The following is a 26624-nucleotide window of genomic DNA, read 5'->3' on the forward strand; positions in this document are numbered from 1 at the left end:
GCACTGAATATCCTGGCCTTTTCCATGAAGGGCATCATGGATTCTAGACATTAACATGGAAGCAAAGACTTTCCAAGGGACTGACAACCGTGTAACACATAGTTGACACCTTCAGCTTTATCGCTTGTTTTGAACAGAGGCAGAATGACTCCTTTCTTCCAGTCATCAGGGATAATACTAGTTTGCCAGCTGCTCTGGAGGAACCTGTGCAGCCATGGTACAACAATACCCTCACCTGTCTCCAGAAACTAAGGGGTTATGTTACAAACCCCTGGCACCTTCCCAGACTTTGAGCTTCTGGACTGAGATCTGGATCCCATCTTGGGTGAAGGAAGGCAGCTCTACAAATGGAAGTGAGACTGCAGATGCTAGACAATTGAGCAACGTCTTCTACAACCTATACTCAGGCTTAAGTGTAAAGTGTGGCATCTGTGTGAGTGAGAACTGCAGCAGCTGGCCCTAAAAGGAATGCCTGTAAAAATAGAGGGTGCAGGGTGTATATACGTAAGGGCATTTTCATCCCTGATCTGGTGCTGGTGCCAGAGCAAGGAAAGAGAGAAGCAGCACCTGGAGCAGGCATGGGGGAAGCCCTCAGTGCAGCCAAACAATGGCCCCTACAAGGCTTTGCCAGCAGGCAGAATCATCATGGCACAGCTCTGCCTTGGCTATGTCCCCCCTCCTGACCCACCCTCTCTGGTCGGCACCCACCATGGAAGACCTTATGCACCCAGCACTGCTGCAGAGGTGAGGTGCTGCTGGCAGAAATGGCTCTGTGTCTGGATGTGGCACCCTGGGTATTCACAGAATGATGGAGCGCTTATAACTGCTGTATAGCCACTTTGCACCAGCCCTGCAGGTATAAAGAGCCCAAAAGACAATGATGAATTGAATTGGGTCCCTAAGTACAAATTCTGCTCTCAGACACGTTCTTGCAACCCTACTGCTCTCATTGTTCCTTGTAGTCAGTGGGGCTGCTAGAGGAGAGATGAAAGCAGAATTTAACCCTCTCTCTTGGAGTAAAATGCCTTGATTTATACACACAAACTATTTTTTATTTGATCTATTTCCCATATAAACGTGAGTTTTTTTAAAAAACAAAAAGCATAAGATGTTTTTTAAAATAAAATTTTAGGTTGAACAAACAGCTCCCAAGGCTAGGAGGGGCACCAATATATTGATAGTCTCTAGTATAAATAAAGCCAGAACTGATCCACTCCTGGTTAGATTCTCATCTCAGGAAAGAAGGCAATAGTCACTCCAGATTTACACCTATATAACAGATCAAAATCAGGTCCGCCTTGTCTATCAACTCTTGTAGCAAGTCCTATACATCTCTTGCTGCAAGATGCTATCCTCATCTCTTTAAATCTCCTGCAGCTGTGTTTTGGATTTGTATGGAGCAAATTCTCAGCACTTATTTATTCTTCCATTACAAATGTGTCACTGATATTGAATAGGCTGATTCTGATCCATGGTGGTTATATTTTATTGGCTTATGGACAGTGTGGGGTAGAGTCTGAAATTGGAGAGTTTCTGATTGGATTCTAATTTTTAATATCCTTCATTTGGAATAACACTAGTACTGAGATTAAGACTCTTGCATAGGGCCCTATCCCAGGTCTGATCAAGCTGCTTTCAGCACAGACTCTAAGGGTGCAGGAGGCAAAGGGCTATATGCCCCTTTTGGCACTCTGATTCTTTGGCTGAATGGTGGCTAATTCAGGCCATGGTATAAGTTAGAGCAGCCTCAGGCCTGCCTGACCCTACACATGGCCGACCAGGTTCCCCAGGGGCTGTTCCATCAGTTGGAAATAGCACAAGTAAGAACCAAACATCCTTTCCTCCGGGCGCACGCCCTATTTTGGGGCTGCAGGGGAGGGGGTGGGCACAGGGTCACTAGGCCAGCTACCTGCAGAGGGAATTTTAAACTGGTCAGGTCCACTGGCTTTATAGCCCCTTTCCCAGGTGCTGACCTCACAAGCTACTACCCACTATTGGATCAGAGAGATTCTGCTCACACAGATTTAAAATTTCAGCACCAGCTGCCTGGGTGAGGGAGGTTCTCTTCCTGTCCAGTCATACTCCTGGCTGCATTAGGTGTGGTTGGGACTCACAACCTGACAATTTCCAAGCATTGTGGTTCTCTTCCAGTTAATGTCACCCAAAGCTGATCTACCTGTGCACCTCCTGATGAAACATACCTTACCTCGGTTTACAAAGCTATAGCAAATAATATGCCATTGGGTCTAGTTATGATACCAATTTGGACTATCCTGCTATCTGTACAGAAGCAGCAGGTGAGGTCACCAACTAGGCAAGGCCTCAGAGAGGGCTTGCTGGAGCTGGTCATCAAATAATTAAAACGGCTCACTATGTAGCATGCAGTGCGTGGCAAAGCTCCTAGAGAGTGCAAGAACTTAGGAGGGTTGTAAGTACAAGAGCATGCCAGAGAACTGCTTTTATGCAACAGATGCCATTGAATTAAAGCAGAAATGAATTGTTTCCCTGGGTCAGAGAGTTCTGAAACAATTGCAGATTTCCTTGATCTTTATATGCATAACCACTATGGTTGATTCTGAAAATATGTTTTAAAAAATCCTGCCTGGTTTCAAATTCAGGATCAGTCATCTCTCAAGCCCTAAAAGACCAGAGAGGCTATACACAGAACAGTTCCCAGTATAGTAAATTCCTAGGGTATTAAACTTTATTATTAATTTCATGCATTTAGTACTTGATTGGATTTTTTTAAGGCTGGTTCCTAAAACAAACAAACTGCAAAAAGTAAGCCAGGCAGAGTGTCTACTGCTTCTGCGAGGTGCTTCTGATGTTAAGAGCCCATCCCCCCCCGGCAAATGACACTAGTGACTTTGAATATTGTAGTTTAAAATAGTTTCTAAGCTGGCAAACCAAGAGGCTTGGATTTTTAAAAATGATCTTTCACAGGTGTTCTGGTACTAGTAATAGCCGGAGCATTGTTTAAAAGACAGTACCTCAGTAGATATGCAAGAGAAGTGGTACCTAGAGAAAGTGAATAGAGCCCAACCAGGATGTGCCAACAAAAGTTCCCTTTCACTTGAACCATGAACTCCATTTACAGATCTTGCTAGTGCAAGTTACGTGATCTCTTCGCTGGTACAGCAAAGACCCTATGCATCCCTCACACCATTACCTGCAGTAGATTGTATTATCTCTAGACACAAAGGAAGAACAATTTTGAGTAAGCTGAGTTATTTGGCTTAGCTGCCTAAAATGGTTCAGGACAGTAAATCATTCAGAGATAACTAGTTTTCTTGTAGTGATACATAAGGTTGGACTTGCAGCAGCAAAGACTAAACAACTGATTAATTCAGCATGACGGAACTGATTTTTATTTTGACTGTTCTGCCAATCTGCGAGCTCGTGTTCTCAAACCATTCCATACCAAACCGCTTGTTAAATGCTCTTACATGTAGGTCTTACATCTGTCCAGAAAGACCCAGTGGGGAAGCTTTACTAATTGTAATAAAGCCTCTGGGCCTGGATCCTGCCGCCCTTACTCATGAGTGGTCCTACCGCCGAGCTGCCAAAGGAGCCATCCCACTAAAGGCCAGTTTCTGCCATGGAAAAAACCCTACAGAAGTTAAGGCTGTTTCAAGCACCAATAATTTCCAATGGGATTTCTTGGTGAAAATCCACAAGCCAGGGGTGGCTCTATGTATTTCACTGTCCCAAGCACGGCAGTCAGGCAGCCTTCGGCGGCATGCCTGTGGGAGGTCCGCCGGTCCCGCGCCTTCGGCATACCCGCCGCCAAATTGCCGCTGAAACCATGGGACCGGCAGACCTCCCGCAGGCATGCCGCCGAAGGCAGCCTGACTGCTGCCCTCACGGCGACTGGCAGGCCGCTCCCCGCGCCCAGGCACGCACTTGCTGTGCTGGTGCCTGGAGCCACCCCTGCCACAAGCTGTGCATGGGAGCATGCTGCAGATAATTACCAGCCCACTACGCCACAGCTAAATAACTATGGAGCACCGCAAGCAGTGTCTTCTACATGATCCCAGGAAGAGTCATAATGCACTGTCCCCTTTCTTTTCACACAGAGTGGGAGCTCCACCTTTCTTAGGTTCCCTTTGCTTGTATAAGTGGAAGTGTATTTGTTTTTCACCTTAGGTTTTCACAGTGTCATATGAATCCAATCAGGTTGAACTGTCACACCCACAATGTTGGATTCGAATTTATACAGAACTTGGGTGCCCTTCCCTAATACAGATCAATGGTTTCATTCCTTTACATGGATTTTAACAAACCATATTGTAGTTAGGATACGAATCTAGGGTGAAATGTTGGCCCCATTGAAGTCAAAGGGAGTTTTGCTTCACTTCAATGAGCCAGGATTTCATGCCAGTGTAAATGGCATGTTGGTGTACAACATACCACCTCGATTAGTACTGACCGAAAGTCAACGTTTGCAGAAGGAGAACATTGATATTTGTGAATTCGTTTATTTTAGTGGAAGTTGAATTTTCTCCTTTAAAAAAAAAGAGAGAGAATATTTGAAGCCAACAGAACATTTTGATATGGCAGTGCACTCTGTCGCCTATTTCTGAACTTGAGAGTGCTATAGGTAGATGCAGCCTTCAAATCAGTTTTCAAGGTAAATTTATTTCCATATTAAGATAGTTAAGCCTGGTCACACATCTTATCCTCTTGGAATTATCTAACACTAACGCAATTACCAACAGATAGATATTGGTAATATTGCTAATTAAGGGCCGGATCCTGATACCACTGAAGTCACAGGCAAAACCATGCATTGCACATTCACTTCACTAATATAGGACTGGACCCTTAGAGGATGGCTGTCAAGCCTACGAACAAAGACACCTCCTTTCCATTGATGCTACAAAACACTTTACCCTCCATGCTTCACTTCCCCTGCCCTGATACTATGGGGGCTGACAAAGGAGGATTCAGAATGAACCCATTTCATTAAGAGGATTTATACAGATGATTTACCTGATATTTTCCATAAGCAACTAATTACTACAAAGATATCCAACACCATTAAATGCCATGCAAAGCTGTGAGAGCAATCCTTATTAGGAAACAGGGTTCACAGATATGGGCTATATGCAGTACTGTATATCTGCGGCTAATTAATCTAATCCAATTCTCACACATCTCAACTGAGGTATGGAATGACACATGCTGATATCGACATTCATGCCAAGTTCTTCCAAAACACAAACTGGCACTTACTAAAATTAGCCATAATCACTCTAAGTTCACATTCTGCAGGAGAATAGGATATCAGGAAGGAATCTGAAGTCCTCTAATTAGGCACACACACAAAAATTGAGAAGGCACGTTTTACTATCTGAAAGGCAATCACACAAGAGGAGAGAGAGAAATTGCACCAGACAGAAGTTATATATAGACATACAGTATAAACAAAGCCTCCTTACAGTTTTAGGCAGATGCTGTTTTTGTGGAGGAAGACACACTCTCACATGCAGTCTCCAACATTCAATTGTATGTCTTTTGTTGCAGTCATAGCAATGTAGGCCCCGATACTGCAACTCCTCATTCCCAAGCATAATCTCAAGCATCTAACTAGTCCCATTGAAGTCAATAGGAGTGCTCATGCTAAAAGATAAGCACATGCATGATCAGAGCCACAGACATAAGGTCATATTCTCCCCTCTATGGTCAGCACAAGACTTATGAACCACTTAAGCCCTCAAAGCAGGGGAGGACTTCACCCTATGTCATAAATCCTAACGGGCTTTTCATAGGCACATGAAGGAGAGTGTGTTATGGCTTCTCTTGTTACAGGCCTAACTTCTTTGGTTGATCTAAGGAGAAATACAGATGTGTGAAATGATCTACTGAAGGAACTGGGATGTATGGCTGAGCAGTATATCTGATGGCTTCATTTGAAGAAGAGAGAGTATTCATGCACTTGCAGTTGCACCAGAGAATTGGACAAGGCACAGGCTCTAGACTCAGGGTACGTCTATACCCAGCCGCTAGTTCGGCGGCTGGCAATCGAACTTCTGGGTTCGACTTATCGCGTCTTGTCTGGACGCGATAAGTCGAACCCGGAAGTGCTCGCCGTCGACTGCGGTACTCCAGCTAGACGAGAGGAGTACCGCGGAGTCGACGGGGGAGCCTGCCTGCCGCGTGTGGACCGAGGTAAGATCGAACTAAGGTACTTCGAACTTCAGCTATGTTATTCACGTAGCTGAAGTTGCGTACCTTAGTTCGATTTGGGGGGGTTAGTGTAGACCAAGCCTAAGTAAAGATCTTCCTGGGGCAAATAATTCAATTCCCAACTGAAGTACTATTAAGACCTGGATACCAAGATACCACTAGGTCCATGCTGGTTTTGTGCTGAGTGGAGAGGCCCATCCCACATAGTCACTAAACGTGTTCCTGATTATCTCATTCAGTTTCTTGTCCTCTTTGCTTCAGCTCTAATAGACAGGGAAAAGTCTCATGCAGAGCAGTATGGAATTAACAGAAGTCTTAATTCTGAGCCGAGAACGGAGATTAGAGGAACCAAGCTGGAGCTGCAGTCTTGAGCTGGTCCAGAGAGAGGTCCATCATCCCATCACTTCACAACCTTCTCTTCTGTCCCCACCTTGCCTTGCCCTTCCTTACTTTGTGCATCAGTCAGAGACATCTACTCATTTTAATTAGCCTGGAAACAGCATTGACTGTGGATTGGTTTTCAGATGAAAGCCAAGCCCGTGGCATTGGAAAATGTGGTCCGGATCAGGATTAGATGCAGTGTTAGCTTCCTGTTTGAATGCTGGGTCCCTCTCTCTCCTCTCACCTCCCTACTTTTCTCCAGATGCAAAGGCAGCTATTGTTGCTTCTCAGGCCTTGTCTAAACTGGCAACTTTCTGTGCTGTACCTCCCAAGGTGTACACACGCCAAGCCACTTAGTGCACAGAAACTGCACAGTTGCAGTGCTGTAAAAAAAGCACCCCAACGAAAGGCGTACAGCTTTCTGCGCCGGAACTACAGCGCCTCCAGGAGATGTCCCACAATGACTGTTCTTGCCTCTCTAGTCATCGGTTTGAACTCTACTGCTTTGCCCTCAGGTGACCAATCATGAGCCCCACCCCTTAAATTCCTTGGGAATTTTGAACGTCCCCTTCTTGTTTGCTCGGTGATGCATTCAGTGGTCTTAGCGCATCTTTCCAGGTGACCATGCCTGCACCAGGCGATCCCCCGCTTGGAGCAATGCCGAGCTGCTGGACCTCATCAGCATTTGGGGAGAGGAGACTGTCCAGTCCCAGCTGCGCTCCAGCCATAGGAACTATGAAACCTACGGACAGATTTCACGATGCATGACAGAAAGGGGCCATGACCGGGGGACACTGCAGTACAGGGTCAAAGTGAAGGAGCTGCAGAACACCTACTACAAGGCGCAGGAGGCAAACCGCCGCTCCAGTGCTGTGCCCACAAGCTGCCAGTTATACAAAGAACTGGACTCAATATTCGGTGGCTTGTGTGCCAGTTGAGAATGGACCGAGCCAGAAGGAGGAAATCTTGGACGAGGATGTGGAGGTGGACCCAGAGGCAGAGAGCGACTCGGAGGTCAGAGATGCATGCAGCCAGGAGCTCTTCTCTACCCTGGAGGAGGCTAGTCAGTCACAGTGGTCGGAGCTTGGCGAAGTGCAAACAGGAGAGGAGGCCCTGGTAAGTAGCTTTGATTTGGGGAAATGCTGAAGCGAGTTGTTGGGGGCAGGAGGGTTGCAGAAAACAGGCTTGTGCCTGTATAGTGTGTGTACCACCACGTGCCTAGTCTGAGCGGTGGAACAGAATGTTGATTGACTCTCTCACTTCACAGGAATCTGCCTGAGAGATCTCCATGAAACTTTCATAGAGATACTCGGCAATCCACTGCTGCAGGTTCTTTGGCAGAACAGCTTTGTTTCTTGCCCCATTAAAGGTAACTTTCCCATGCCACTCTTCCATCACTGGCGGGGGTGGGGGGAGGGGACCATTGCTGCACACAGGCAAGCCACATAAGGACCAGGGCAGAAGCTGCAGTCATGGAGAAGACCCTCCCTTGATTCCCTGCTCACCCTCAGCAGCGAGATAACTTCCATAATGGACACAGCCTGTGGAAAATGTGGGGACAGTAATGATTATAAGGCCCCCCTCCCCCAGTGCTGGCTCTCCCCAAGAGCCACGCGCCCAGTGTACAGTACGGTCCTGGAACACTGATTTCCCCTGCCGCTGTGGTTACTCACCATTTTGAGGTCTGTTGGCTCATGTGTGCTTGCCTGGGGTCAGCCAGTTAGTGACAGGTATGTGAATAGTGGCTGTGTTTTAAATCACTGAATGAGTGGTCTGTGTGTTGCAAACAATACTGCTTCTTTAAACTGTTGCATTTTGGCTTCACAGATATGACTTTTGGAGCCCGGCCTCCGTCTTTGTTATCGCTGGCTGAACGGCTGCGCAGAATTAGAAAGCAGCCACGAAAAACTAAGGAGGACTTTCTGCGTGACGTCATGATGCCCTCCGCAGCCAAAAAACAAGAATTGAAGGAGTGGCAGGACAGCGAGAAGAGGGACTGAAGGAGAATGCAGCGCGCCAGAACGAAGCCACGGAGCAGCTCTTAAAGGTTATGGAGCGCCAAGCAGACGAGCTCCAGGCGCTACTAGCACTGCAAACCGAGCAGCTTCTCACCCGCCCTCCCCTGCAGCCACTGTCGCAATCCCCAGACATCACCAACACACTCTTATCAACCTCCTGGCTCCAGTCTGTACCCGCTACATTCCACTCCTGCCCCATCACAGTCCAGCCCTGTGGACTCCCAGTACCCTCTGCACTCAACATCCGTCTCTCTGCAGTTTAGCCCTGCTGAAGAACAATACCCACTGCACTGTACTCTAGAGGACAAGGTTGCATATGATACCTGGACATACACAAATCTTTAAACCGTACTGGGACCCCACCTCCTCCTGAGACCCTCCCTTCCCCCATTCTCCACTATGCTGATGTGTTTTTTTGTTTGTCTCTCTCCACCGGTTGTTGTTTTTTAATAAAATAATTGTTTTGGTTTGAAAGCAATCTTTATTCTATTAATTGAAAGCAAACAGAACCCTGCAAAGCAACAGGCAATTTTCTCAAACCTTCATAATGCATCATCTGCACCAATCACAATCACCTCCTAGCATTACAAGCACTGCACTCCTGAGCACAGCAACAAATATCATTGGCTTTCAGCTTCAAATTGCTGCCTCAAGGCATCTCTGATCCTTATGGCCCCGCGCTGCGCCCCTCTAATAGCCCTGGTCTCTGGCTGCTCAAATTCAGCCTCCAGGCACTAAGCCTCAGCAGTCCAGCCCTGAGTGCTTTCACCCTTCCCTTCACAAATATTATGGAGTGTACAGCACGTGGCTATAAGCATAGGAATATTGTCATCGACCAGGTCCAGCCTCCCATATAGGCAGCGCCAGCGGGCCCTTAAATGGCCAAAAGCACACACAGTCATTCTGCACTTGCTCAGCCTGTTATTGAACCGCTCCTTGCTGCTGTTAAGGTCCCCGTGTATGGCTCCATAAGCCACGGCATTAAGGGGTAGGCAGGATCTCCCAAGATCACAATGGGCATTTCGACTTCCCCTATGGTGATCTTCTGGTCCGGGAAGAAAGTCTCTGCTTGCAGCTTCCTGAACATGCCAGTATGCTGAAAGATGCATGCGTCATGCAGCTTTCCGGACCAGCCTGTTAATGTCCATGAAATGCCCACAGTGATCCACAGGCACCTGGAGAACCATAGAGAAATACCCCTTCCGATTAATATACTCGGTGGCTATGTGGTCTGGTGCCAGAATTGGAATATGCATGCTCCTCCGCAGTTAGGGAAGCCCATTTGTGCAAAGCCATCCACAACGTCACACACATTGCCCAGAGTCATGGTCTTTCGGAGCATGATACGATTAATGACCCTACACACTTCCATCAACACGCATCCAACAGTCAACTTTCCCACTCTGAACTGGTTAGCGATCAATCGGTAGCAGTCTGGAATAGCCAGCTTCCACAGTGCAATCGCCACGCACTTCACCAATGACAGGGCCACTCTCATTCTCGTGTCCTTGTGCTGCAGGGCTGGGGTGAGCTCATTACACAGTCCCATGAATGTGATTTTCTTCATCTGAAAGTTCCACAGCCACTGCTCGTCATCCCAGATGTGCATGACGATGTGATCCCACCACTCCGTGCTTGTTTCCAAAGCCCAAAAGCGGTGTTCCACTCTGGTCAGCACCTCCGTGAATGCCACAAGCAATCTCATGTCGTAGCTACTACGCATGGCAAGATCAATGTCAAACTCCTTTTGCCTTTGTAGTTTAAGGAGTAACTCCACTACCACTCATGATGTGTTAGTGAGAGTGAGCAGCATATTGGTCAACAGTGCAGGATCCATTCCTTCAGACCAAAGCGGCAGAGTGCACAGTACACAAACTGTTGAAAGATGGCGCCAAATGTGGATGGAAGCACAGGGATTGCTGGGATGCGAAGCAATGCATCACGGGGCATTGGGACAGGACCCACGATGCCCTATGACCCTCTCTGCCTTCCCACAACTCTTAGCGGCAGAAGAGGAAGAGATGTTCTGTGGGATAGCTGCCCAGAGTGCACCACTCCGAATACTGCTGCTGCAAGTGTGAACACGCTATTGCACAGGCAGCTGACAGTGTGAACACACAACAGTAGTTTCCCTTCAGCACTCTCTGAGCGGCGCTGTAACTCCCGGCGATGTAACTCTGCCAGTATAGACAGTCAGTCTTCACTTCGGTCTCTAGACTCACTAGTGAGGCAATGCAGTTGCAGGTTTGTCAGTTGCAGAATGATTTTCTCCACCTGCTGCTGTCCTGAGACACTGCAGGGACTCCACAATAGTTCTACAGACCCGCATGCGAGAGAATCTTCTTGCAGAAGAAGAAACTATCTTACAAAGAAAGTCTTCCCTTCCAACCTCCCAAAAACCATTTAGTGACCATAACTCAATGTTTTGAGGGGTGATGGTGATTTTATTTAACAATGTTACTTACGGGATATAAGTTGTCTGCAGTAAAATTTATTCACTGCATCCAACACTCTTTCTCACTCTGAAAAAGTTACAAGGAGCTCGTGCATACATTGGTCTTTGCAAACTGCAGATGATGGGCAGGTGCCCAGAAAACAACTTCCCAAATGGACACAGCAATATGCTGCAGAGGCAGCATGAACACATGGCTTGTATCTTGATCGGGGCCAGCTCTTGCAAATTCCGGTGATGTTACAAGAGCATGGAGTGCTACATGCCAGAGCAGTTGTGTGGCCAGGAAAGCTGCACAGGTCAGAAGCATGTGGACCATTCATTCTCCATGGAAAGCTGCATGTGCTACAAATATGTGGATCCATCCCTCAGAAGCCTTTAGCTACATTTTTATGCTCACCATGAGGTCAATTGCAGAGGGCCCCTAGAGCTATCCCTGCACAACTTTTTGGAGAAGGCAGAGTCCCCAGTAGCCTTTTCTGCACTGCAGTCCTACTGGCTGTGGTTTGTCTGGTATCGATGTACCACAAGACAACACCGAATTTTGGCTTGAGTGATTATTCTTACGAATTTCAAGGATTGTGTCTAATTAGAGAGAGCTACTCCAGAATACACATTAAAAATTAATCCACACAGCAACAATCAAAGTGCCACATCTCCTGGATCAGCATGGGTTTTGTCATAGCTTTGTGTTATTTACAATGTAAGATGTGACTCTGTATGAAAGTTTCAAATATAAACATTTTTAAAGGTACAGTGAACTGTACGGTAATAGGCTTCCCCCATTCTACATTTTCCCTTATGTTTGACACCCACTTTTCAGTGACATCTCTCCTATATCTCAGAGGGTCCCTTCTGCCAGAGGCATATATAGCCCTCTAAAAGAGGCTGCTAGCCTTTCAAACTTTAAGGTTTTAGTTGTTTCTTGCCTTCCTTACAGTATCTTAGCAAGCTAATGATTGAGAACTCAGATCCTGGTTTCCATTTTTGTTTTTTAGCAGGGTCCCCCTTTCTGTGCTCTGGACAGGTATAGAACCTGATGATTTTCTACACTTGCAGTTCTCTCTCTTATCGTAGGAAATTGAGTTTTAGGTCTTGGCTCTAGATATTGTAAATGCTCCTACACTGGCCCAAGATGGTACAAGTAGCTGGAAGCAACAGCATCTCCCAGAATAGGAATAGAACCAGTGCTGATCAGCAGCCACCAAGACAGTACTTCTAGCAGCAGCAGGTTTTGGAAGAGACCCTTCCCTTTCAGAATTACAGTCAAGAGACTGATTTACCTTTCATGTCTGAAGTATATTAACAATAGGTACCAGACTATGGCCACATGCAAATTCTGCTCCAGGACTGTTGAATATTGCTGACCAAGAGAAGTTTCCGCATAACCATACATGTCGTCCATCATAAAGCACGTCAAGGACATAAAACTTGAGTACGTTGAAAGACCAGTGAAGAGAAAGTTTGGAGGTTTGCATGGGATCTAGTATTCATGCATTTCCCTTTTACTTTTACATTATCACAGGGGGCCATTTGTGGAGCTGAAATAACTGCAAGTTGTGGCCTTTCACAGAGTGGAAATGCAAATAGTAAACACATCTCAAAAGATCCTCAGTGTACATGACGTACAAAGGGTCATTTAAGAGCACTAACTCCTCCAGTGCTCTGGCTTACATAGCTTCTCCTCCTCCAATTCCCTTTGTCGTAGCCGTAGGTCCTGCACTAACACATCAGACCTTAAAATGTTGAGGTTTGTGCACACTGTACATTTCTATTTGACATTTACTAATTTCCCCCATGTTGAAAAGATTATTAATATGCAATGGTGCCAGCATACCAAAACAAACTCTTTTATGGAGGGCTCTAAATATCAGTTAAATCCATTGTAGTCTAAAAACTCTTGCTTCTTTGGTTGAGTGCTCAGCTAAAAAAAACCTACATTCTTTGATGACATACTAATTTTGGAGAGGTTTTTATATGAAACGATCTGGCAGATACTAAAATGCTACAGCAAATCATGATGTTGCATCTCAGGTTTCTCCTATGTGAAACCCCAAACCCACCAAGTGAAATGTCAGCTGCATTCCTTGAAATCTGAAGTGATTCTCTGGCTCCAGAGAACAATCACTGCACTGTTATTTCTAGGGAGCTACTGCTTAAAAATGCCTGTGCCCATTTCTGGATGCTAGAGTGACAAATGTAAATGTATAGTGCCAGAGTCGCAGCCCCACTCCACTCGGGCAGCACAACGCAAGCAGAAACCGCCCACAGCTCCCCAGATGAGGGTTCCTCTGAGATCGGGGAGTCCCATCAGGAATACTTTGATCATAGCCTGTCCATGCCACACTCCAGCTATTCACAAGCTGGACAACAACGTCTTTGGGAATTTTGTCAACAGGCATTAGTTAGAGCAGCCACTAAGCTGTTTTCACTAGAGCTGGGGTTGGGGTTGGCACAGAAGCCAAGCCATAGAAGAAAACCTGGCCAATAGTTCTGCTGAGCTGAGGCAGCAGGGCCCAGAACTGGACCATGGCTGCCAAGTTCTGGGCAGCTCTGTATGTGATGTTGTATGCAAATTTAATGGGTTAATTTGAATATTTGAAAATAATTTGCAGGCAACCAAACATCAGCTTTAACAAAATTATGCACATTTAGTTCAGATGAAATGTGTCACTTTGACAGCCTTGGCCAATGCTAGGAAAAGAGGCAAGCATAGAAGCCACTGGAAACAAACTTCCAAGGTACAACTATGTTTGGGCATATTTGCTGGTAACCGAGTTCTACCATGCCCTCATTGCACAGGGTAGACAACATGATTTTGCAGCAGCATTAGAGCAGTGTCATTGCCTCATGTAGAGGCGATCAGGTGAAGGTAAGCTATACCACAGGTTGCTAACATAGTTCTTTATACTTCCTTGCTAATGTGGATTCATATGCTAAGATTGTAAGCTCTTCAGGGCAGGACCTGTCTCTTTGTTCTGTATTTGTACAGAACCTAACACAATGGGGTGCTGGTCCATGCCTGGGGCTCTTCGGCACTACCACAATGCAAATAATATTGATTCTCTCGAAAGGAGAAACCAGAGCTGGGTGATTTCTTTGTTCAAAACATGTTTTCACCCAAAAAAATGCAGATTTGGATTGATTGAAACATTTCACAAGTTGTTGTGATTGAAAAAAGCTAAACAAAAATTCCAAAAAACTCAAAACATTTGAAACAAAATGTTTCAATTCAAAATGTCTTTGTTTTGAAATTTCTTTCAACTTTATTGTTAAAAACTATTAAAAATCCTCAAAATTGAAATAAAAAAAGTTTTATTTTAGGTAAAATGAAACATTTCATTTGACTTGAAATAGACACCACCCAACCCCTAACTTTTCCTCTAAGTTTGCTTGTGGGTCAACTTGAAGACGCTATTTTTTTTAATTGCCAATGAACTGAAGAATTAGATATTTAGCCCGCTCTAGAGAAACCTTACATACAACATAACCTGTGCTAAGTCAGTTCCTAACCATGGCCACCCGTCCCACTAGCTGGCAAACACTAGTGTGATTAGCAAAGCCGACACACACCTCCTTCAGTAGAAGTACTGTAGCAGTCTGAAATCACACTATCGATGCTGCTACTGCATTTTGACTATAGATCTGCGAAGACTAACAGGGACAGAGACAGCTTTTTGTTTTTTTAAATCTGGGGTTCTGAAGTTAAAAAAAAATAAAATAGCTGTTTAATATTGCCGTAATGAGTAGTTTTGTACCATGACTAAATTTGCCCACTTTCAATAAAGTCATAAACAAGCTTCCAAACTCAGTGTTCCTTTTATTTATTAATGCAATTTAGCCCCCCAAAGCCCCCAGTTGTCTACACCCATGATTGAGCAACTTGTGAAGTATTTTTTTAATGAAATGGTTTTTTCCCCCCTCATTTGTTCCAGAGGATTCACTTTTCTCCATAAGCAGTAAAGTCACTGGGAAATCTTGTGAATACAATGGCACCACCTACCACCACGGGGAAATGTTTGTGGCAGAAGGGCTTTTTCAGAATAGACAACCCAACCAGTGTGCTCAGTGCAGCTGCTCAGTAAGTAAGAATTTCATTGAACCCTGCTGTATGCTTTGCTAGATTCTCTTTGCTAGGAGACCAGCCTATTGAACTTTAACTAATGTGTAGTAGTACCTGGGCAGTGGAGGCTGAAAGTCAGTAGTGAATAGTGACATATAAAAGCATACTCAGAGCCAATATGCAGCACCAGGTAAATGCCATTCTGCCTCCTACTCCAAACACAGTAGACGAAATTTACCCCGTTGTGAACACTCTGTACCTGACCCCACACTCCACACACTTAAAGGTGGCTGGTAGAATATTGCTACTTGGAGTATATATAGTTTTATGTCAACCGGACTATGGAAAGTTCAACACTGGCTCTCTAAAAGAGGCCAGAATTATTCTAAATTCAATAAAGATTCCTACAAGTGGGAACTGGATGGCTCATGGGATTGACAATGGGCCAGAGAACTTTAACCCACTAGATCATCAATTCAAATTGCAGTGACCAGTAGTTGTCACCCTCCAGTGGCTGTTCAGAGCCACTCTGTGAATTGAAATAGGTTCAGTCTATCCACCTCTTCCTGGACAAACATTGGCCACATTTAGACCTTCATTTGATCAAGTCACCAGCAAATTTTGCATTAAGGAACCATCTCGGTAGCCATCTGGCCCAACAGGTCAAGTACTGAATGGACTTGGAGATTACACTACTGGGTCACTGCTCAATGCAGTCCCTCCAGGTCAAGGCTGAAACTCAGTGGTGGGGCAGTGAGTTGGGAGCTTGCACTATGACAATGCCCGTATTGTACCTATATAGGGGAGGGATAGCTCAGTGATTTGAGCATTGGCCTACTAAACCCAGGGTTGTGAGTTCAATCTTTGAGGGGGCCACTTAGGGATCTGGGGCAAAATCAGTACTTGGTCCTGCTAGTGAAGGCAGGGGGCTGGTCTCGATGACCTTTCAGGGTCCCTTCCAGTTCTAGGAGATAGGATATCTCCAATATTTCATTTCATACCTCTCTTGTGGATTGAGTCTCCTGGTATGTTATTGTACAGAATATAGTGCTCAGGAAATGTGCCTGTTTTGTTAATGTTTTGTGTTTTTAGAAAGACAGTTAAGGAATACTCTTCCGTGCAATATCCTGTTTCTAGATGCTAGAGTGGCACATATGTAAATGTACAGAGCCAGATTCAAATCTGTATAAGGGCTTGTCTTCACTACTGGGGTACGTCGACCTAAGTTACACTACTCCAGCTACGTGAATAATGTAGCTGGAGTCGACATAGCTTAGGTCGACTTACTGCGGTGTCTACACCACGCTGCATCGACAGGAGGCGCTCTCCCGTCGACTTACCTTACTCTTCTCTGAAAGGTGGAGTACTGGATTTGACAGGAGAGAGCCCAGGTGTCGATTTAGCGGGTCTTCACTAGCCCTGCTAAATCGACACCCGCTGCATCGATTGCGGCAGCATGGATCTCCCTGGTAGTGAGCATAAGCCCAAAATGTAAATGCATAGTACCATATGAATCAATGCAGAAACCATTTCTTAATTGTCTTTGTTTTTAATGGCAGGAAGGGAACGTGTATTGTGGCCTGAAGACTTGCCCTAAATTAACATGCTCTTTCCCAGTTTCTGTTCCGGAGTCCTGCTGCCCAGTTTGCAGAGGTAAAATCCGCTATGTAAGCAAAAGGATACTGTCTGCAAGCATGCACATTCACCCATTGCAGAGGGAGTTTGGAGATTAAACATTGTAGTTCAGCAGATGTATCATTTTTTGTTTTGTTTTCCTAAATTGAAACAAGCAATTAATACAGCAGAAGCAACGTTACGATAATGACTTGAAGCAAGGATGCAAAGTATTAAAATATCTGCCACCACTCCAGCAGATGAGCTTTGAAATATGTATATATCCTGCAAGTGCCCAGACTTGCTCTCATCATAAAAAGAAACAGTTCTTAGGATACGATCGATTCCCCCAAGTAAATTAAGTGCCAATCTACATTCAGGTATCTCTGGTATTGTATTAGCAAGTCTGTGTTAGATCCCAAAGCAGCCCTCACGTACACACAGAGAACTTAATTCTGGAGAAGGTCAAAATCCTAAATCTGGGCCTCCAGATTTTGCAGGTGAGGCCTTCTTTATAATTGTATCTTACCTATATATTTATATTGGGGCTTCTTTGTCACCCACCACTGGACTATCTAAGCATATGGACCAGATTGTTAAAGGTAAATAGCTGCCTAAAGATGCAAATTATCACTTAGTGGGATTTTCAGAAGTGCCTAGGTGCCTAACTCCTATTGAAACCAATGGGAGTTAGGCACCTAGTGGGATTTTCAGAGTGCCTATCTGTGTTCTTAGGGGTCTACATATCTAAATATCTGACCCTTACAGCTCAGTATCGTTACTTGGAAAATTAAGGAGCATTTATATTATTTGTAGTTCATTTGTGCCTATAGTACTAGACACTGCACCAACATAGAGTGAGGGACAGATATTGCTTACAGTCTATACAGCCAAGAAGAGGGGGAGGGGAAACGGAGACTCAGACTGGTGAACACAGCAGGTCAGCCAGGGATAACTCAGGCACAGAATCCAGGTTTCCAGAGTTCCAGTCCAGTTCCCTACCCAGTAGGCCATGCTGCTGATGCTGCTTCTTATATTTTTACCCACTAAACATAGAAACATTTTATTACGCAACTTGGATTTGAAGCTTTCTGCACTCAGACAGGCAAAGGTGATGGTCCCTGTCTCATGGCAGGCGATCTAGCAGATTACCATTTAACATTCAATGTGTTGAGTGTGCAATAAAATAAACATTAGCTAATCATCTGGTTCCTGGTCTCTGTTCCCTGATAGCTATTTTTAGTTTCCTGGGATGGTAGCACATAATTTTACTTTATATGGTGACTTGGCTTTGGAACTGACCAGTTATAATTACAAAAAAATCAAACTGAGTTTCAAAGCACAAAGCATCATGCCTTAGTTACACAGTGCACTAGGATTATGTTGGAAAAGTCAGCCACCTAAAACAGGAGAGGACAGTCACTAGAGAGAAAAAAGCTAATCAGAAGTAGGAAATTCAGGGCAAGATGTAGGAGGCATTAGGCAAGACAGGTTATGCAGTAAAGGAGATTCAGAGCCTGCAATGGCCTTTGAAAAGTCTCTGCGTTTGTATGGTGGTTTTTAAAATGCTTCATTATTTATAATACTTTCTTAAAAGTAACATTTCCTTTCTAACTACCCTTGTCCTTTTCAATCTGGTACATGCTGATTTATCCTTCCCCTGCGATTCTTATGAAGCACAAGCCTGAGCAATTCGTTTGCATGAAGATATATGAGCACAGCCTCAGGGAGAGGGATCTGTTAGTTAATTTCTACTCCCTGGAAGGACAAAGAATATTAGTAACTTATGAACGGAACACTTCGAAGCCCTCTGCATTTTCAATTAGTCCTTTTCCTACTGACTAGAGATGGCTCCAAGCCAAAAAGTCCAGCTCCTGATTTGGGGGGACATGCTGCTACCCTGGAGTTCTGTGGTGCAAATGTGGGGCCATTATAAAGCTTACATTGCATAACACATCTAATAAAAGACAGATCTAAACACCAAAGTTTGGGGGTGTTCAATTCCAAATCTATCTCCCCAGTAGATGACTTACAGGAATGGGGCGGGAGGGTTATCATTACATGTCTTTAAACAATAAAATTTCTAAAGCCGTCTTTACAAAGACTTAAATGGAAGCTGAGATTTTTTTATTTACATTTCTTAAATTCCCCCAGATCATGGTGTTGGGTTTTGAGGGGCCAAAGCCTTGCTCTGAAGTTCCTCTAGTTGCTTCTCTAAAGCATTTTAATTCCTCCTACATCACAATGCACAAATGGCAAGTGCCTCAGCCGGGGGCACCAGAACAGCGAGGGTGAGGGGGCCATGGCCCCATTACTTTTAAAAGTAGGAGGTCTATGCCTTCCCATTTTGACCTGCCTTAAGGGTGAGCAATGGGAGGGAAGGGGTGGAGAGGAGCAGGCAGCGGGTGGGGCCTCAGGGGGAAGAGGCAGAACAGGGGGGTGGGGCCAAGGTTTGGGTGCCAGTGCCCCCACCCCACTTCTAGGGAGTTTCCAGAGCTCCTGGTCTCAGCTAATATCTCTGATTCCACAAACATTCATCTAACACACAAGTCAACATTTCCTTCTAATGTTTACTTCTTTGTTATGAGCATCCTAAGTGATATGAGCCCTATCCTGAGGACAGGGCTACCTACCTGTACTCCTTCTCCTGGCTGTTTGTCCACATCAGTGGTTTTCAGCTTTTTCTCATTTGCAGACCCCGTAAAAATCTTCAAATGGGGGTGTGGACCCCTTTGGAAATCTTAGTCTGCTGGCCCCCAGGTGTCCACGGACCACAGGTGAAAACCACTGGTCTATGTCAACAGCAGAGCTGTACAGTTCATGATGGTTGGCCGAGGTACAGGAATCTACTGGCTGACATTAGAGCCAGTCCTACTAGTTCTGTTTCTCATATAGCCTGATATATGTTACCGCACCTGGCTCCCTCCTGCCTGTGTGTCCAGGGAGTAATGCACTCAGAGTGGCTCTTGCATTTATTTTTTAAATAATTTCAATGACAGAGTGTTAAATTTTTTAAAAAAGAAACTCATTGGTTCAGAATAATATTTGGGAAATAAAATTTGGTAACTCAGTGTGTGAACTCAACAGTAAGCAAAAAGGGGGAAACAACCCTTAAGGACAATGCAACACAAAAATGTACTTCATTCTTTATATGATAAGTGTAGTTTAATATCGACTGAGGCTAATACTTCATAGCAGACTAGGAAAAGGTCACATAGATTTTAAGCTTTTTGTACTCAGGGGCTGTCTTTTTGTTCCATGATGGATTTTTTGCCCAGAATGGCAGCTTTAGTGATACAAATAATACATATGTTTTGTAAAAGTAATGGGGTCTTAGTAAGATGTGACCTCACTACAGCTCTGCCTCAGTCTTTGGTCTCATTCGGCTGTGCAGAATTCTCATAGGCATTTCTAAGGCATTGCACAATTACTCCCATGACTGTTTGTTTTACTTCACACACAGGAGATGGAGAATTATCATGGGAACATTCTGATGGGGATATCTTCCGGCAACCTGCCAACAGAGAAGCCGTAAGTGTGCCCTGTGTAATCAGAAAACCTGTTTTCCTGCTGAGCCATTCACACACACACACACACACACAAAAGGGATGATTATCTAACTCTTCACCAGTTCTGCCTTGGCATGGGAATACCTGGCAGAAAAATTCATAGTAGTGACAATACCTTTTTCCATTGTATCTTCCTCTGTTTGCCTTTAGCTCTTTGTACCCAGCTGAAAATCTGATGATCTTAAAGAAATGACAGAGAAAAATTCTCTTGTGATAGATTGGAGCCCCCTCTCCTGGCCCCCTAGACAGAAACTTACACAGGATGCTCTGAAACAAATTTATTGCACTTCACATGTCAGCTCTCATGAACTAAAAGGTGCTGCTAGAGAGCTGAGGGCACTATAGAGTGAGCAATTAGGGCTCATGAGGGCAGAATGGGCATCTCTTACAAAAAGGATACTTTGTTTTCCATTTCCTAGGTAGTGATTTGTCACGCCTGCTCTTTCCATAATCCCTCTTTCCCACTTTGCTATCTCTTCTCCTCCTCATTCACTATAATATTCTACTTTTCCTTCTAAAATCATTTGTGGTTCATGGACTGTTGAGATGGCAGCCCGTGATCAGCTGATGTCTAACATCTCCCACAATGATTGTTAGAAAAAAATCCAGTGTCCTTTGTTTAAAAAAAAAGCTAGCACCAGAGAAAGGGGGGACGTTGTTTATTTTCTGTGGTTCACAGTGTATTTTGTTGCCGGACAAAAATTCTATATCCATTTCTGTGGCCCCTGACTTAGCAACAGCCAGGGACCCTGCCTGTAGAGCAGTACGAATGTTGGAAAATTCATCATTGCTAATACCAAGTAAATACTTAGCAATATATAGGTCATATGTCATATGCTGTAGCGGTTTGGATACTATTATATCTGCCAGTATTCAATAGTTACAACAGTAGGACAAAATGCCACATTATAAGAAGATAGACCCAGTGAATGGGTCTAACTCTTCATTGCTCTGCACCTTGTTTAACCAAGTACCTTGCAGTGCTCCAGAATGAGCGCAGACTACCACCCAACTAGAACAGTAGCATATTGCAGCCACCTTGTAAATAACCACAGCAGGTGCAGGGCAAAGGAGACTCTAGCCCTGTGAGTGCATCGCCACTAGGACGCACATGTGACTGACCCAGGTGGTCTCTGGATCTTGTTACGGAGCTTTTACTTATTCTCTTGCACTTTACTGAGCAAACATGTGCAGCTAAGGCCTGATCCAAACCTAATGGAAAGATCCCCATTGACTCCTGCAGACTTTGGATCAGATACTTGTGCATACCATACCTGAATAAATGGTTTGTCTGCCACGGGAGCATTGCTTTTCAATAGTCGTAACACTTATTCTCCAGGTATTGTGCCTGAGGTGTATGAATTCACTCCAGAGGCTAGATCAATCTATGGTGCAGCTTTATTGCCTCCAGGGCGAAGATTAACCATCACTAATAGTGTTAAGCAACAGAGGGTCCTGTGGCACCTTTGAGACTAACAGAAGTACTGGGAGCATAAGCTTTCGTGGGTAAGAACCTCACTTCTTCAGATGCAAGACTAATAGTGTTGATTTTTATAACAAAATTTGGAGAGAGCACATGGAATTTTTAAGCATTTGGAGCACAAAATAAATACACGCCCGTGGTCTATGGTAAGTCTTAGGGTTGCTCAAAATAAAATAGTAATCTTACAAGGAAGTTAAACAATCTTCAGTCCTGCCTTTGGGTATTTTTGGAAAAAATCCTCCAAAATAACCATGGTGCTTTGTTTTGAAAAACAGAGAGTCACCACATAGGCTATTTTCACCTACAGATCTCTCAAGGTTTCCCAGCTGATGGACTTAGAGCTAGATTCCAACAAGGTGTTGCTCATCCGGAGCAACAGTGGTTGACTCTGGCCTTATGAGTGTCTGTGACTCTGGCTTTACACTGAAGTGAGAAGCAGGAGGGCAGGCAGCATCTGATCATTACACATATTGCACTATACTTGGTCCATATTCAGGGATGCGGTAAAAAGTAGTTTGGATGCAGAAGGCTATAATGCCTGGGGTCAAATACCTACAGTTTAACCCAGGTTAATTTCAAGCACTGCATGAGTCTCTTTCCAGCAAGAAAGAAGCGAATCTTGAGATTTAGCACCTCACTGACATCAGTGGCAAAACTCACATTGACTGCACAGGGAGCCTTAATGCAGACAGTTTACACACAAAGTTCAGCTCTCCAATTGCTTCACTGAATGAAACATTTACATCCTTGTTCCTTCTGTCTCCACACAGAGGCATTCATACCATCGCTCCCATTACGACCTGTCCCCCAGCTCCACTAGACAGGTGGTCAACATTCCAAGATTTTCCAGTGGCAGGAGTAACCGTGGAGTCCTACCTGACCCCCAGCAAGCTTCAGGAACTATAGTACAGATCGTGATTAACAACAAGCATAAGCACGGACGAGGTAATGAGAAGTCCTTTTAGCAATACTACTCGGAGTCGGGTCTCAGCCATTTATAGCTCTCAAAGAATTCTTAAAAAGAACAGGAGTACTTGTGGCACCTTAGAGACTAACACATTTATTTGAGCATAAGCTTTCGTGGGCTACATCCCACTTCTTCGGATGCATAGAATGGAACATATATTGAATTCTTAGTACATAAAGGGGGAGACCCTTTGCAAATGACTGAACCCTGCAAGTCAGAAAGTAAAAGTACAGTAAGAGAGCAAAGATGTAACATCAGGAGAGTTATCTTGGCTGAGGGCAATTGTGTCTGAGCACATAGAGGATGCTGCACTTGCCCATGCATAGGCAATGCATAGGCTCTACGACATTACTTGCTAAAGCACTTTGAGAATCTGTATTACATGAAACTATATAAAGACCACATTATTCTGTTGGGACTAGGAAGGCGAGCAGCTGACACCACTGTTGATGCCTTTGGATCTGTTGCTAAATTCACACACCGATTGGTCTAGCATCCAGAGAATGGAAAAGTCTGCTTTTGGTTATTTTCTTCATGCTTTCTCCTATTTGGTAACCCGTGTGAATGCAAGTGGCACATGTTTAAGCTACCTCAGAAATCTCAGGCTACAAAGCCCTACTATGTTACCACTAGGTTCGCTACTGCCAAGACTTACTGAGCCATCTCCTTGGTAGAAAATATCCCACTTATGAGCAAAGAGGAACTTCCCCCTTTACATCTGTATTGAACAAAGCTGTTATCTAGTGTTCAGGCCAGCAGTTTCATCTCCCTCCCCCCCTTCAATTTTTATTCTGTTTTTCAGAGATCAATACAATACTTCATATCAAAGATATATGTAAAACAAAGCCCTGAGAGCTAGAGGCATTCCAGTAACATAACATAATGTCTTTAAGCCTCTGAGAGCCTTACAGGACTTATTACATTATGGGAACATTAGGACCTCAAGCTCATATGGAAAACCTTTATAGAAGCATGACTAAGCCATGTTCCTCAAGGATTATACTAAAAAAAGAGGGATGGGGGGAATAACCAAATCCCCAATTTAAAAGGGGCAGCAGATTTTATGTCCTGGCAAAAGGGCATGATGCTGCAAGGTGCTGAGTGCACTCAATTCCTATATATTTCAACAGAGCTACTTGTGTAGCAGGTAAGTATTATTTAAGTGAATAATGGTCTGCAGGATCAGGTCCAAATAGTAATAGAAGAACTAGCTATAGAAGAGCAACTATATACAAAACCCAGAGTAGCACACACTCAGGAATGTCACACAAAGAGTTAAAAGCCTTTGTGTTATAGCCAACTAATCTTTTAAGGTATTAACTAACAGAAGGAATGTTCGCCATAGGATCTTTATTATCCACCTGAACAACCATGAAAACACATTCAGATCATGCCAGTGTTTTATGCTGAAACTAGGAACAGGAATCTCCACTCAATGCAATATCTCTGACATCCAGTTCACACATGAAGACATCATCAAAGCAATTTCTAACTGATTTGTTTCAGCAAATAAAAAGCAGACAAATGAACAGCACATTTCTCTGGGCCGTTTAGTATCAGTGATAGCTTTAGGAGCTTGCTGCCCAGAGAGAGTCTAAGAGGTCTCTGTAATGGAAATTAGAATGGTGACCATGTCCTCTCTTTTGTTCGCTATAATTAGAATATTAATTAATGCACATGCTTCCAGAGATACATTTTATAAATCTAAAAATAAACAAAATAGTTATACTGACATGCAGATTTGATGCCATTATATGGATACAGAATTACATTTCTATGCAGACAGTGGTTAAAGCAGGCTATTTGGGAGCTAGGGTTCTATTTTCACAGTGACTGCAGACTTCTGTCACTTAGGTTAAATAATTAATTAGTCCATTCTGTGCCTCCATTTATCCATCTGCAAAATTGGGATAATGTATCTATAGTCTACATATCCCTGACTACAGTACAGAGAAGTTGTGAGGTTTAATTTATGTTTGTAAAGCTTTTGGAGCTCTCTGGCAGGAAAAAAAAAAGTATAAATATACTACTAAAGCATGTAAGAAGGTTAATTATAACAATAGAGTAACTGATCCCGTTTTATGTAAATTTTCCTTTTTTTCCTCATCATTCTGTTTTGTATACAGAGAACACTTCGTTTGCTTTTATGAGAGAAAAACTGTTTCCCCTTCTAAAATGAAAACAGCTCTTAAGAAAGAGTTTAAAAAGTAATAAATTATTAAACCAAATGATGGTATAACACCCATGAAAGACAATACATTATGAAGAACACCCATCATAAATCTTGGTAACTTAGTAACACAAAAGCCAGTTGCTCACATCTGTTACCAGTTAGATGTAAATTTAAGATTACAGATAAAAATTAAATTGCTTTCGAAAGTTACAGGCAAAAGAGGAACATATTTTACAAATAAAAGCATTAATAAAAATGATGGCATATTGGAAGAATTGGAAATATTTACAGCATATCCAAGCTTGATTTTAATTGCTTTTTGAAATCAAACAGTGCCCTCTCTTTCACCTTTTTTGGTTAGTCTGCATTTTTCAGTGTGTTTATGAAATGTTTAAAGAAGCAAGGTTCATAGGGCAAATTCAGCCTTGGTGTAAACTGGCGCTACTCCCATTAACTTCAGTGCGAACCGAGTCTGCTTTTGCCAGCTGTTAATTTGTGCAGTGTCCTTTTGCCTGCTGTACTTCCCTGCCTTGCAGGGGTGTAGTGAGGATAGATCCATTAAAGATGGAGGCATTCAGATATTGGTGTAATGGGTGTCCTTAGATACATTTCAATATCATCTGCAGCCTTTCAATTTAAAGCCTCCTTTTGTTTTTTGAAATTACAAATACCAAGTCTACAAACACCCAAAGTATATTTGGGAAAAAATATGGAAGTGATCAAATTCCATCTTCTAATCATCTCCTCCTTTGCTCTGTCTGTGTCATCTAGTGGAGGGTCCCTCTGGAAAGTAGCAAAGTGTATGGGTGGCAACAACTCACCCAGCTGCTAGCTTGAATAAACAGTGTTCACCCACTGACAAGAGAAGCTGTGCAGGAGGTTCAGTAGGAAATGCCGTGATGCTGGGAACTAGAGTATTGTTCTGGTTGCAGGCTGAAATTCTGGGGCAGGAGCAGGTTCGTAGGGGTGGGGGGAGCTAAGATCATAAAAGCCAACTGGTGGGAGTAAATGGTCCCCAACAAAAATGGGCACATGCTGGAGGAGAGTGGTCAAATTCTGCACTCCATCTCACTCGCTGAAATACCCGGGCACCCTCACGGATAAGTGAGGCCAGAATTTAGACCAAATTGCACAGAAAAAGGTGATCAAAGGCTCAATCCTGTTCCGTTTGAAGTAAATGACAAAACTTATCAATGGGAGTAGGGCTGGGCCAGAAATCACTAGTGAAAAATACACTTCCAAGCAGAGGAGCGTCCTTTAGTCATGAATGAAACATTGCCTCAAACCAGTGTGAATGCACTAAGGCAGAGGTTGTAGTCCAACTATAGATCTGTTGGGGCCTTACCATACAATGAATATTCATTTTCTTCCTCTCTCCTTTTCTGTTATAGTCTGTGTTTCAAATGGAAAAACATACTCACATGGTGAATCATGGCATCCTAATCTCCGGGCCTTTGGAATCGTAGAATGTGTGTTGTGTACCTGCAACATCACCAAACAAGAATGTAAGAAAATTCATTGTCCGGATCAATATCCCTGCAAATCCCCTCAGAAAATAGAAGGAAAATGCTGTAAAGTCTGTCCAGGTAAAACGAAGAATAGATCACAGACTGCCTTTTTGCTATGGATTTTAAGGGGTCTTTTGATCATAATGATGAAAGGAGCAACTTTATATCTGTTGCTATATTTTGTCTAGAGGGAAATCTGGGCACGAT

The 26624-nt window shown here is 43.9% G+C and overlaps 1 protein-coding gene across 10 annotated transcripts in view; it reads left to right on the top strand.

The window, feature by feature from the left end:
* CHRDL1 (chordin like 1) overlaps window positions 1–26624 on the top strand; it is an 80790-nt gene that overhangs the window by 45981 nt on the left and 8185 nt on the right. For 9 of the 10 annotated variants that reach the window (XM_042851057.2, XM_065556613.1, XM_042851060.2 and 6 more), the window contains 5 exons: window positions 14976–15121; window positions 16663–16756; window positions 20181–20248; window positions 22540–22714; window positions 26301–26495. In XM_042851057.2, the coding sequence (XP_042706991.1) occupies window positions 14976–15121; window positions 16663–16756; window positions 20181–20248; window positions 22540–22714; window positions 26301–26495 (678 nt within the window). The remainder of the gene's footprint in view (window positions 1–14975; window positions 15122–16662; window positions 16757–20180; window positions 20249–22539; window positions 22715–26300; window positions 26496–26624) is intronic. The other variant, XM_065556616.1, reaches the window with a different exon arrangement.

This window comes from Chrysemys picta, chromosome 9 (assembly GCF_011386835.1).
Source record: "Chrysemys picta bellii isolate R12L10 chromosome 9, ASM1138683v2, whole genome shotgun sequence".
Lineage (NCBI taxonomy): Eukaryota > Metazoa > Chordata > Testudines > Emydidae > Chrysemys > Chrysemys picta.